The sequence below is a fragment of the Acomys russatus genome, chromosome 14 (genome assembly GCF_903995435.1).
Source record: "Acomys russatus chromosome 14, mAcoRus1.1, whole genome shotgun sequence".
NCBI classification, from domain to species: Eukaryota; Metazoa; Chordata; class Mammalia; order Rodentia; family Muridae; genus Acomys; species Acomys russatus.
The window spans coordinates 61,889,278-61,903,005 of record NC_067150.1 but is presented as its reverse complement, the minus strand read 5'-3'; the positions used below and the strand labels follow the sequence as shown (position 1 = coordinate 61,903,005).

The following is a 13,728-nucleotide window of genomic DNA, read 5'->3' as shown; positions in this document are numbered from 1 at the left end:
CTTGCCAGTTCTTTCAACACTGAATGAAAGTCCCAGTTAGCACAGTAACTCTTTAAAACAAAGAAATAAGCGTGCCTTTATTTGTACATGACATAAAATCATCTATATAGAAAAACCCTAAAAAACCTACTGGACACTAATAGAAGTAGTGAATTTAACACAGGACTAGCATACAAAGACCAAAGCAAACCTCACCCGCCTGTTATATATCTAGCAGCAAAACATGAAATATAAAATTTAAGAAACAATCCTTCTGTGTGTGAGAGAGAGCAGGAGATCTTTTTTAAATGGGGGTTTTGTTTTATTAGACAGGGTCTCACTAGATAACCGTGGCTGGCCTTGAAAGCAAGCGATCCACCTGTCTCTGCCTCCCAAATGCTGGGGAAGTCAAGACGTGTGTCACCGTTCTCAACTACAATAGTATTTCTAAAGTGTTAAGTACTCTTTATTTGATATAACACATAAACCACCACAGTAAGTAAAGGGCAACATCCCTGACATACGGAATTCTAATTGAATCAGTGTTGTCAAGAACAGACAGCTGCTTCCTGTAGCAGGCCAGTGAGCAGAAGCTGAAACACAGGTGAGTCTAATTGTTTCTGAGACAGTGATAGAATTTTGCCAGTTTTAAACATACTCATGTGCCCAGTTATAAATCTAAGTATAAAAACAGTGATCTGAATTTTGGTGCACGCATTAAATTATGGTACACATTAAAAGCCATGAGACATTTGCTTTGTAATAAATAAGGCAGTGAAATTACTCGTTAACAGCCTTTTAAAGATAAGCTATTAGTTCTAACCTTTCTCCCTTCTTCTTAATCCTGGTGGAGATCTTTTTTGTTCCAGGGATATAGTTTTTAGGATCCTCCAAATCCTCCCTCAGAGTGTCCTCTCCCCAGGTGATGCCTCTGTTCTCGTTGGCATCTGTGTAAGAGAATCCGGCAGCATGACCTGTCTTCTGCCCAAACAGACTATTGAGCTATGGTCCAATGTTAAGCCTGCCTTTTCCGCAGTGTGGCACTGGGCACTTCTGAACAGAAATCTTGCCTTTCTCAACATCACATATTTTTGCTGCACTCCCAGATCAACACCACAAATGCTATGACCCGGATGGACATTACACTCTCTGTACAATGGCACTTTTAAAAGGACTTAGGAGTAAATTCAACGAAAGATGGACCATGTCGTCTCTACAGTGAGAGCTACTTAGGAGGGGGAAATGTTCTAAGAAACCAAAGAAAACTTAAATAAATGGAGGAATCAGGTTCGGAATTTGAAGACTAAATAGTGTTTGTTGTTGAGCTGGGTGTTCAGTGTGGTAGAACGTGTGCTTAGCACTCAGTGTGCTCAGAACATGAGGCTTGGCACTTCTTCCACAACGCCATCAACTTCCCAAATCATCTGCAGAGAGCGGTCTCCATCAAAACAGCAAGTTTTGCTGTAGACACTGACAAGGCAGCTCTAACACTGATGGGAATGCAAATGACCTAGACCAGCAAAGCTCTTCTAAAGAAAGCAGAAGGCCACAACCACCCCACGCAGAACCGCCAACCGGGACCAGGCATTCACATGCATAAAGCTACGGATGCCATTTCTCACTAAAACCACAACGTCCTCAAGAGACACGCCTGGTCTCTCAGACGTTCATTTCCTCTTTCTTCTTACACAGATGTGCGAGGTAGTCGCTCCACCTATCATTATCTTTCCATTACTATTGTGGGAGTGACATGTGATGCGTATATGTAAAAATTTAGCAAAACACTGTTTTACATGCTAATTTAAAAAAATAAAAAGGTGAGCTGCCAGTGTGAACATCAAGCATTATGAGCTGATTATGAAGTTTGCTCTCACTGGTATGCTCTGTAGTGTGTGTGTGTGTGTGTGTGTGTGCGCGCGCGCACGCGCATAGGTATGCCACACCACATGCTGGGGGGAGGTCAGAAGACACTTTTGAGAGTCTGTTTTCTCCTTGCACCATGTGGGTTCCAGAGAGTGAGCTCAGGCCACCAGGCTTGACAGCAAATGTCTTCCCTGAGCCATCTCACTAGTGAGCTATCTTAGTTTTTAACAACACCTTTCAAATCACCTTTTCAAAGTTCAATATGCATCACACACACACAAATAATAATCAGAAGAGTTTTGAAGAAGTAGAAGATAGAATGAGCTTTGTGCGCCCTGGGAATCATCCACAACAATTCTAGGGTTTTACACACTAAAAAACGAAGACAAAAGCTAACACAAATTAAGCTACCACAAGTCAGTCAAGTGGTGCACACCTGTAATCGCAGCACTCTGGGAGGCAGAGGCAGGCAGATCGTTGTGAGTTCGAAGCCAGCCTGCTACCCAACTCGAGGTGTGACAGAAACAAAGCCCAAGACATATCCAAAGTAACCATAGAGACATTACATCACAGAATGCGAAACTGCACAACCAAGACTTAAACAGGATTAAACTTGCATTTTACAAACCACTTCAACTAAATTCCTCAGGAGATTACAGCCTAAAATGCACGGTAGTCAAGCCACAGATACACGCTAGCTACGGCAGGACTGCATGATAGTTATCACAGGGTGCAACATGTCCCTGGCTAGTATTTAAAGGGACACAGGAAAAAGTCCCTGGTACATAATACACTATTACATAAAGACAAGGACTGAGAAACACAAGTTACCTGAAATTATTACAAGAACCCTGGGTCTTATAATATGGTACATCTCCCCTTTCTGTATATTCTGAATACTTCTGTATTTCTTCCTTCCTTCTTCCCTCTCCTTTCTTTCCCTCAGTATGACCACTATCCATATAAAAACCTAAGTCAGACGCAGGCTCTGCACCTGAAGTTGGCAAGGGAAGACATACAGATGTGGACACTATAAAACAAAGTAATCAAATAAGGGAAAAACCATAACTGATATAAATAAAGAAATCCAGAAAATGTGCTATTCTAAACAAACTATCTCTGGTATATTTTACCTTAGTACCTATTTGATATATTCTTTTAAAATACCTGTTCAACAACTGTAGTACTGGCTCAACACTTTCCACAAAATTTGAACTCTATTTCAAGAGCAATACTTTTTTATAGAAGTCTTAAATTTGTGCTTGGAAACCAGACAGAGTAGCTCATGCCTGTAATTCCTGCACTCTGGAGGCTAAGGGAAAAGAACTGTCACAAGCTCAAGGCCAGCATGGGCTATAAACATCAGTTCTAGGCCACCCTAAGATGCAGACTAAGACCCTGTCCCAAAAAAAACACCAATATGTGGGCTGGGTATATAACTCAATTGGCAGAGTGTTTGCTTACCATAGCCCTGGGTTGAAGACCCAACACTGCATAAACCAGGTATGGTGGTGTACTCCTGTAATCCCAACAATGGGGAGATGGAGGAAGCCGGAGCAGAAGTTGGAGGTCATCTTTGGCTACATAGCAAGTTCAACCAAGACTAGCCTAACATGTAAGAACCTGCCTCAAAGAAGAAAGGAAAAAACCCTTTATCTTGGAGAGAGAAAAAAAAAAAAAAAAAAAAAAAAAAAAAAAAAAAAAACCACACTCAGCCAGATGTGGTGGCACATGCCTTTAATACCAGCATTCGGGAGGCAAAGGCAGGTGGATTGCTGTGAGTTTGAAGACAGCATGGTCTACAGAGTGACTCCAGGACAGCCAGGGTAACACAGAGAACCCTGTCTCGAAAAACCAGAGGTGCATGGGGCGGGGACGGGGACGGGGACACGGACACGGACACGGACACGGACACACACACACACAGAGTTTTATTTTGTTTTGTTGGGGGAGCAGGGTCTCTCTAAAGAGCTTGGTTGTCCTAGAACTCACTATGTAGACCAGGCTGGCCTCAAACTCACGGAAACCCACCTACCTCTGCCTCCTGAGCTCTGAACTTTAAAGGAGTGCGTCACCTGGCCTGGCCTGGAAAAAAAACCTTAATATTAAGCAAAGTTGAAAGTTTATTCACATGCTTAGTTGTAAAGGAAATACAAAAAGGAATTTAATATTTGAACACAAAGACGCTGGGACACTTCTCAAAAGTCATAACTGCCTAATCATAATGCTGTGCAAGCACATTCTTATTTGTCTGAGCTAATTAACTCTGCTGTATTCAGCATGTTCCATAATTGACTTAAGTAGACTTCCTTAGTTCTGAGGGAGTGGGCCCTGCTTTGTGAATAAGATAAACCAACTCTTCTTGGTATTTTTAAAAGATTGAAAAAACAGTTAAGGAGCCACAATGTATATGACAGTCAAATTTTATAGACGTGACTGCAGTTAAGGGCAACCCAAGGTTTTCATTATAGTGTACTCACTCACAAATGCAAATATACAAGACATCAATTTTAAAATCAAATGCAAGTTACTTTTTAATCACACATTAAAAATCTGCATAGAGATATATATCCTACTGGAGGTGTTCCGGCACACGTAACTGTATCTCAGCTTGCTTCTGGAGGCAGGGCCTTGTTGTGTAGATGCCATTGTTCTCGACACGAGACCCTCTTGCCTGAGCCTCTCAAGTACTAGGGGTGGACTACAGTCACCATCACACCTGCTGTCACTATTTCTCACAACACAGAGGAAACATATCTAGTAAGAACTCTATAATTTCTTACACAACTTCACCACTTTGTATTTCCTACCTCAAAGTAAGGGAGAGGTGACATCATCAAAGCATCACCTCAACAGGAAACCTGTCCACGGTCAGTTTCCACAGTGTCACATCTCTTAAATACCATAGCGAGTTCTCCTTCTGCACACGTTACTGTTCCTATTAGCTCTACAGGTTTATGTTTATATCATCCTTGGCTTAAATGAGGTCACTTTTAACCAACAATCAAATTGTTTTGTGGATGGCTGCACATCTGCATCATTTCTCATGCAATGCCTCTCTCTCATTCACATACACATAAAAGAACTAGGTTTGTCAAGTATAAAATACGTAACTTACCTAATAAAAATCTACCTATACAACAATGGGGCATCCAAACCAAACACAGCTAACTAAAATCTCATCTTCTGCTAGTGGGGAATGCAATAGTAAGTATCTTTGGGAACACAGCAGTAGTTTATTCTGAGAGGTTACTAAAGTTAGAAAGAATAATGACATTAATATTTTATGGTGCTAATAAAGAATGGGTAATTTTAATAATTCCTAAACTAAGAGTCATAAAAATTTATTTAATGTGGTAAGCTGCTAGCCCTAGTTTTTTTTTTTTTTTCTTTTTTTTTTTTTTTTCCTTTTTTTAGTTTTTCCAAGACAGGGTTTCTCTGTGTAGCCTTGGCTGTCCTGGACTCACTTTGTAGACCAGGCAGGCTGGCGTCAAACTCACAGCGACCCACCTGCCTCTGCCTCCCGAGTGCTGGGATTAAAGGCGTGCACCATTGCACTCGGCTGACTTAAATTTTTTAATGTAAAGAAAGATGTTCAAATTAATCTTTTGATTAGTCTATTAGCATCTTTCCACATCATCTAGATCACATATGTAATATACTGAGCAATACTAAATAACAAAGTGCTTGCCTATGAAGAAAAACATACACACACACACACACACACACACACGTGTGTGTGTGTGTATAGCTAAAGAGATAGCTAAAGAGATAGCTCAGTCATTAAGAACAACGGCTACTCTTGAAGAGAGCCCAGATCAATTCCCAGCACCCACACAGTGGTTCACAAACACCTGTAAGCCCTGTCCCAGGGGATCTGATGCCCAGCTCTGGCCTCCTTTAGTACCAGGCACAAACATACAAACAGGCCAAACACCCATATACATAAAATATTTTTTAAAAAGAAAAGAAAAATAGGCAAGAAATACATAAAAAGGAAGAGAGCACAAATCAATTGTCAATGAACCAGTGAGGAATTTAAAAGTTCAAAAGAATGAAGAAGGGGGTCTAAGGCAGAAATTGAACTGCACATTAAAAGATGATCAGAATGAAAGATAAATGTCACAAAGAACAAACTGTACACGAACCTCAGATACTCGGAAGACCATTCTGGCTCAAAAGACACTTGATGCTAGATCAGCCTAACAGGCTGTGACTACTTTACAAAAAAATGTCAAAGGCAACTTTACAAATCTGGCTATAACTTGTGAATGGAAGGTTTCAAAGCACATAAGCTATAAACTGGCAGGAAAATGGAAACATTTAGGGGCTCAGTAGAGTGTTTGTCAGCAGGTGCGAGGCTCTGGGTGCTATACCCTGCACCGCAAAAGAGGGTACAATGGCGTTTCAAGAAGAGCCACATTGTAGCCATATACATGTTAATGGTATATTAATATTATATCATTATATAGTATTGACAGGCACTATATAGTGTACACCAGGACACTAAGTTCAAAATGTAGTTACAGCAAGCAATAAAGAGAGGCTCACTTTCACACAAACTCTGGTGTCCCATATTTGACCATGCCCCCTGGATGGGGAGGCCTGGCGGCACTCAGAGGAAGGACAGCAGGCTACCAAGAAGAGACTTGATACCCTATGAGCATATACAGGGGGAGGAGGTCCCCCTCAGTCACAGTCACAGTCACAGGGGAGGGGAGTAAGGGGAAAATGGGAGGGAGGAAGGAATGGGAAGATACAAGGGATGGGCTAACAATTTAGATGTAATATGAATAAATTAATAAAATATATTTTTTTAAAAAAGAGGGGCTGACCAAGGGCACAAAAGAAAAAAAAATGCAGGTTTTAGTCATCCAAGTCTGGTTAAAATCTGTGTAGTTATTTAACTTTCCAGAGCCTATGTTTCCTCGGCTTATAGACATAGTTACCTTTGTCTAAGTGTGTGTTGGTTATTTTTATCTGTCAGCTTGCCACAACTGAGAGCAACACCTCAGAGGAGAGCCTCAATTAAGGAAATGGCTAAATGACACTGGCTGTGGGTATGTTTGTGGGGAACTGTCTGGATTACTAATGACATAAGAGGACCCATCCCACTGTGGGTGGTGGCAGCCCTAGGCAGGTGTTCCTGAACTGTCTAAGAAAGGTAGCTGCGAGTAAGCCAGCCTACAAGCCACCTGGCAAAGCAGCAGCCTCCACGGTTCCAGCTGTACTTCTTTGCTATGAAGTGAGTTCCTTGGCTGGAGGTAAGGATGATGGGCTGTGGCCTGGGGCTGTAAGCTAAAATAAACCTTTCCTCCCTTCCGTCACTTTTAGTCAGGGTTTTTTTACTCACCCCTGAGGGGTGGGAGGAGATCAAACTAAATAGTGCTAAGAAGACTAATAATAAAATGCACATAAAGGGCCTTTGACTGACTTAGCAGATAAAGGCCATTTCTGTGGAATCCTGCCTGGACCCCCCCAAAGGTAGAAGGAGAAAAATGGTGCCACAAAGCGGTGTCCTGACCACTGCACGTGTATCATGTCATGCACATGCCCACATACACACAACAATAACAACACTTTTAAGGTAACGCAAGTAAAATACTGAAAACAGAACAGTTATTTAATAATTAACTCATTTTTCTCTTTCTCTCTTAGCTCTCCTTCTGTGCCCTTCACACAGTACGGCAGGTAATCCATCTGTCTACTGGTTGTTATTACAGAACTAATAAAATTGAGTTAATAACAGATTAAGTGACTTTTTCAATAGAAAACAACTGCTACTTTGTCTGTTGGTACCAGAAAAAATACGTTAAACACAAAACATACAAAAATTGGAAAGACAAGCACAAGATCATCTTAAAAAGACATTATCATCCTAGCATCAAACCTGACTCGCTGAGGGGAACAGGGCTGGCTTATATTTAGAGGACGTTGCTGATACGGATACCGGGTATGAGTTAGCTGAAGCATAGCTGGCACCCAGCATCCGAGGGGCTATGAGTTGGCACAAAATGGTAATATAGATGTCCAGGAACCCCAAAAGTAAACAGTGACGTCATCTGTTATATAACTATTCCTGGCAGAGTGCCACTTCTGTGTGATATAAAAGGCAAATGCCTTCTCTTTTACCAGCCTGTGTGTGTCTGCCACTGTCCCTACCTCTGTGTGGCTTATATGCCAGGTCAGAGTGTGTGCGTGCATGTGTGTGTGCCATGTGTCAATTTGAGCCTGGGTACTTGCCAGCATCTCCCTGCTTAGCCACTTGTATGACAGTAACTAAAGTATGTACTCTCTGTCTCTGAATCCTCTCACTTTCTGCAACCTCCTAGCCTCCTATGGAGGCATCCAAGCATATACCTCACATTTACACTTCAGAAACAATTACATGTGACTTAAATATATGAAAAAACAATCCATTTTTTGTAATGTATATGCTAAATCCCAGTGGAGGACGGATTTTCAAATGGGAAGCTTTCCATTAGGGAAAATGTCCCTTCCTTTAACAGACTGAACAAAAGACTTCAGACTCTGTCCGCGATGAATTTACTCACCTTCCATGGGCATGAAAATCTAGACGTAAAAACTGGTCTTCGTGTGAGACTGCTCGTTTGGCACGCTGGTGTTTTTGGTGTAATGAATCCACATTGTAAGATAATCCTTCATAATGTCTAATGTATTTATTTAGAGGATTTCCATACTGACCTATAAAAACAAGCAAACAGGTTACAGTCTGAATTAGTATCAGCTTGAAGGCCCTTTCTAGTTCTAACTAATTAATCCTAACTCATCCATTATTTTCAACTGTCTATGAATAAGTATATAGCAACTGTCTCATTAATCCTGACTACTGTGATGAATCTCCCTCTGACATTATTTTCATACACTTGTAAAGTTATTATAAGAGTAACATTAGCTGAATGTGATGGCATGCTTAGGACATGAGAACCTGCCGGGCTGGTTGGAGAGTCTCTCTCTGTCCAGTGCCCTTGAAACCCACAGGAACAACCAGCCTGAGACCACACCGTCACGCTTTGGCAAAATATGCCCTTGACACTACAAGATCGTTAACAGTTGGGTTACGGGGTTGATGACAGAAAATGATCGTAAATGATAACTCTGTTCTGTCGTTGTTCATCCACGATGACTAAACTTATGACCAAAGCAGAAGTTAAGGCGCGTACCAGGGACAAAAATGATCTATGTTTTGGAGCACCATGCATCTATCTGTGCCTACTGAGTTGTGTGTGAAGAAGCACTCTGACTGCCTGTCGGTCAGGCTGTAGAACTCCTCCTGACACCAGCGCCTGGCTCACTGCTCCCTCATGTCTCTTTCATCCACTGTTCTTCAGGCCCTGACCTCACTCGGGGCTGGACCCTGTGGCACACACCTTCAGTCTCATCACTTGGGGGACAGAGGAAGGAAGATCTCTGTGAGTTCTAGGCTAGCCTGGTCTACAGAGTGAGTTCCAGGATAGCCAAGGCTACACAGAGAAACCCTGTCTCAAAATAACAAAAGCAAACAAACAAAAAATTATTATAAGGATGACATTAACCACACACAAAAGTTTTCACATGTCAGTAGGCTTGTCTTAAATAACACTTTATCAGGCTGAACAAATTCATATCAATCACACTTTTTGCTGATAAAAATTATCAACATAGAAGCCAATTTTGTCACCCATTCCACTCAGTATCTATTAAGATTGTGAGAGTAAAACAGCCAAGGTAACACAGAGAGACCCTGTCTCGAAAAACAAAACAAAAAAAGATGAATGGAAAAGTAATTATGTCTTCAATTTTCTAGATAAATCAAAATAAAATAAGTTTCATTTCCCCTTCAAGTTTGGTCAAAATTAGGCAATGAAATCATCTTGGCCTAAAACTGTTTTGTAGGAACATCTTAACTAAATTTCACTGTTAGATGCCAAGCTGGTCTACAAAACAAGATTCAGGAGAGCCAGAGCTACATGCTGAGACCCTGTCTCAAACAATAATAACAACAACAAGTAGAATAAAAAACAAACAACAACAACAAAAAACAAACAAACAAACAAACAAAACAGCCGAGTGACTACTAGTCCTGGGTGAACTTTCTAGGCATTCAGTACATACAAATGTTCTCTCAGTACTACCTCTGAGGTAACTCACAAATTCTGTTATATTCCATTTCTATTTTCACTCTTTCTTGCTCGATTTATTTTTTTGATCCATATGCTATTTTAAATATTGATACTAGTAATATTTAGTGTCTAAATATCTAAGATTTTTCAACTCTATTTTGATTGTTTAATGTTTTGCCTTTATGGTGCTTGGGTCGAGTCCAGAGCCTCACGCACGCTAGGCCAGCACTCCTCACTGAGCACATCCCAGGACCTACTCCTGTTACTGACTTTGACCTTAATTCTCATATAGCCAAAGAATACAGGTTGTATGATATCCTTTCAAATAAGTTGAAATTTCTTTTATAACCCAGAATAAAATCTCTCCTGAGAAATGCTACATGTGCACCTAAATAAAACTACAAATCTCAAAAGAAAGAAAAGCTCAAAGGGGGGGGGGGGGGGCGGGGGGGGGGGGGGGGGGGGAATCAACCTAAGATGGAAACAAATGTATGAAAATGATTTGGAACAAACCAGAATCAGTCTTTGATGACATGAAGGGATTCTTGTTACTTTTCTTTAGTACAACACCATGGTCACACAGCAGAGGGTCTTCAACTTTCGAAGACAGCTTTTGAAGTGTTTTGAGGGTTAAAGGACATGATACCCATAATTTACACTGGAGTGACTCCAGAGCAGAGGAAAAGATGCAGATTGTTAAGTCACTATCCAGTTCTGACTAGGATGAAATAAAGGCAAACTGAATTTAACGAGCCACCCTACCAATGAGAAAACTGACAAAGCAACAAATGAGGTGAGCTCTATTCCAAACGCCCACAGCTTCCAAGAAGCAGCCTAGACAGCTGAGCTCAGTGAAGCCAAATACGTAGGATCTGTGGGACAGAGTTACTGGGAGGAAGAGAGCCCTGATACCGAAAGAGGGTTTGATGAGTAGTGATTTGAATGTAAAAGAATAAATTATCCCACCACAGACCAGAAGAACCACAGAAAGGAGAACGTATGTGTGTTTGCTTGTTTGTGTTTGTTTGAGACAAGGTCTCTTTTTGCAGCCTTGGCCGTCCTGAAACTCACTGTGTAGGCTGGGTTAGCCCTGAACTCACAGACATGTGCTGGGGTCAAAGGTGTGTACTGCCACAGCCAACCAGAGCTCATCTAACACATAATATTCATATCACCAAGAAAAGAAGGTCCTAGACATATGTAAAACACTGGGTATAGCCCTCCACTATGTAGCTCCTTAGTAATGGGGTACAAGTAGCCATAGACAAACAGCTGTTCTAGATCTATCTTAACTAAGCTTAAATAAACACTCCTCCAAATTTAAATAACAAATTGGATTTAACTGATTCCAAGTAGTTTAACTGCCAGAACCGTCTGAATGTAGTTAGAAGATACAAACACCTCCCAATATAAAAACAGAATGTTCTTTATCCAACAATTACCATGCATATAATATGTATATTGTATACATATGTATGCAATATATATGTGTATATACATATGTGTAGATATGTTCCCAGTACCCACATGGCAGCTAAGTCTATAACCCCAGCTCCAGTGGATCTGAGACATTCTTTTGGCCTCCAAGGGCACCAGACATACACATGGTACATGAACATACACGCAGGCAAAACACCCATACACAGAAAAATAAACAAAATTTAAATTTGTTTTTAATTATTCATAATTCTTTTAAAGTACAAGATAAAGGCTAGGCATGTGGCACACACCTTTAATCCCAGCACTCCGGAGGCAGAGGCAGATGGATCGACCTAAGTTCAAGGCCAGCCTGGTCTACAAAGGGAGTCCAGGACAGCCAAGGCTACACAGAGAAACTCTGTCTCAAAAAACCAAAAAGAAAAGAAAAGAAAGTACAAGATAAAAACACAAATTAGAGACAACTCAAAAACCAAATATTCCAATTTGTTCTCTCAGAAATTTAACTATCATCATTGTAATCACTTCTAATAAACTGTTACCCCATTTTTTAACAATCTGTCATTCCTAAATACCTCCATTTTTAACAAGACAAAGCAACAAACAGACAAAAATAAAAAACCAAATAACAATCAATTCTAGGTGTGCTGAGAACATTTGTAACAAAACAACTTCAAGAAAAAGCATCAGTTCAGAACATAACAACTAGGTTATTTTCAACAAAGAACTCACAACCAAGAACTTCTTAGAACACTGAAGGCCTGACTCTGCATTTAAAATAAACAGCTAATGAAAACCTGGAAAATCTACTATTTACCATTGATCAAATAAATTCACTTTTTTTTGTTGTTGATGATATTTAATTTTTCTTTTTTTAAAGACATGGTCTCACTGGCTGGCCTCGAACTCAGGAAAGGTGTGCACCTCTAGCACCATAAACTTATTAACACCAAGACTAGAAATATGCTTCTGTGGATGTTTTAATCCTAAACAAATACTTTTCCATGAGCAGATTTTGCGATTTCCTATCTCAAGAAACTCACTGTCTAAATTGTTTCAAGGATTAGAGCATGGTGCACCCTGAGTTAAGAGGGTAGATCCTGACACACCCCAGAACATCTACTGGCACCTCAAGTAACCTAGTGTGGTAAGTCGTCTTGAATGCTGCCTGGACTGAACTGGGAGACAGAAGGTTAGTGCAAAAAGCTGTATGATGTCTATGGGCATCTGCAGATCCTCCTGTTAGATCATCAGGGCTCTGACCTTATCAATGCCCTCAGCCACCGACAGACTTAAAATACTGAGGAAAGAGGGAGCTATGGAAGTACAAGAAGGAGACGGAACTATGGACAGTGGGCCCTATTTTAAGGAAGTTGGTCACTGGGGTCACGCACGTCTTTGAAAAGTATATTCCCCTTACTCCTGCTACCCGTCCTTGGTTCCTGGCCACTAGGAAGTGAGGAGCTCTGTCCCACCAGAATGTTCTGTCTGTCTCACCACAGGTCCAGAAACAAGGACAGCATAGACTAGAACCTCTGAAACCAGGGGCCAAAAGAAACCATTCCTTCCTTAAGCTGATTTTCTCAGGGATTGTCACAGCAACAAGAAGACACACAGTCTAAGCCCAGACTGGATTTCCAGAACACATCCAAGCTTACAAGCACTGCAATTTTTCCTCATGAAGAAATTCCAGCCCAGTCATCAGCTATTTCCCCTTTTTTCTACAGGATTGCTTTAAGAGTCAACAGAGTATTAACAGGGCTAGGGACTACCCAATGCTTCTAGGTAAAAGAACTGCTTTTAAAAAAAAAAATTTTTTTTTTACTAAACAATGCAGGAGTTCACAACCTATAACCCAAAAGCCAATTTTCAGAGTACCTGCTTTTAACACAGATAAGCTCATTAATTTACTTGGTTTTTAATCTCTGTTTTTATGCAACAGAGTTGAATGAACTTGTAATCCTAGCACTCAGGAGGCTGAGGCAGGTGGAGCATTACAGAATGTTACAGAAGTCACTAAAGACACTGAGCTTCTTTGGTATTGACTTAACTACAGTGCATCCTTCTTTGTGCAGCAATAAGCACACTAGCCTGAGATCAACAGACCTCCTGTGATGGTTAATCTTACTGTCTTCCTGACTAGACTAACAAATACCTAGAGAAAGGGCAGGAAAGATGGCTCAGCAGTTGAGAGCACTGTCTCTGTCTTGCAGAGGACTAGAGTGTGGCCCCCAACACCCACATGGCAGCTAACAACTGTCTGTGACCTCAGACCCAGGGGATCCAAAGCCTTCTTCTGACCTCCAGCAGTACTAGGCACCCATGT

General features: G+C 41.0%; 1 protein-coding gene across 2 annotated transcripts in view; it reads right to left on the bottom strand.

Moving 5' to 3' along the window:
- Nucleotides 1-13,728, bottom strand: part of Adam10 (ADAM metallopeptidase domain 10) — a 102,604-nt gene that overhangs the window by 68,424 nt on the left and 20,452 nt on the right. The window contains exons 1-2 of one of the 2 annotated variants that reach the window (XM_051156754.1): nucleotides 8,397-8,541; nucleotides 803-926 (exon numbers count right to left, since the gene is read on the bottom strand). In XM_051156754.1, coding sequence (XP_051012711.1) covers nucleotides 803-926; nucleotides 8,397-8,409 — 137 coding nt within the window. In that variant the 5' untranslated portion in view covers nucleotides 8,410-8,541. Of the gene's footprint in view, nucleotides 1-802; nucleotides 927-8,396; nucleotides 8,548-13,728 lie in introns of those variants that run through there. The other variant, XM_051156753.1, reaches the window with a different exon arrangement.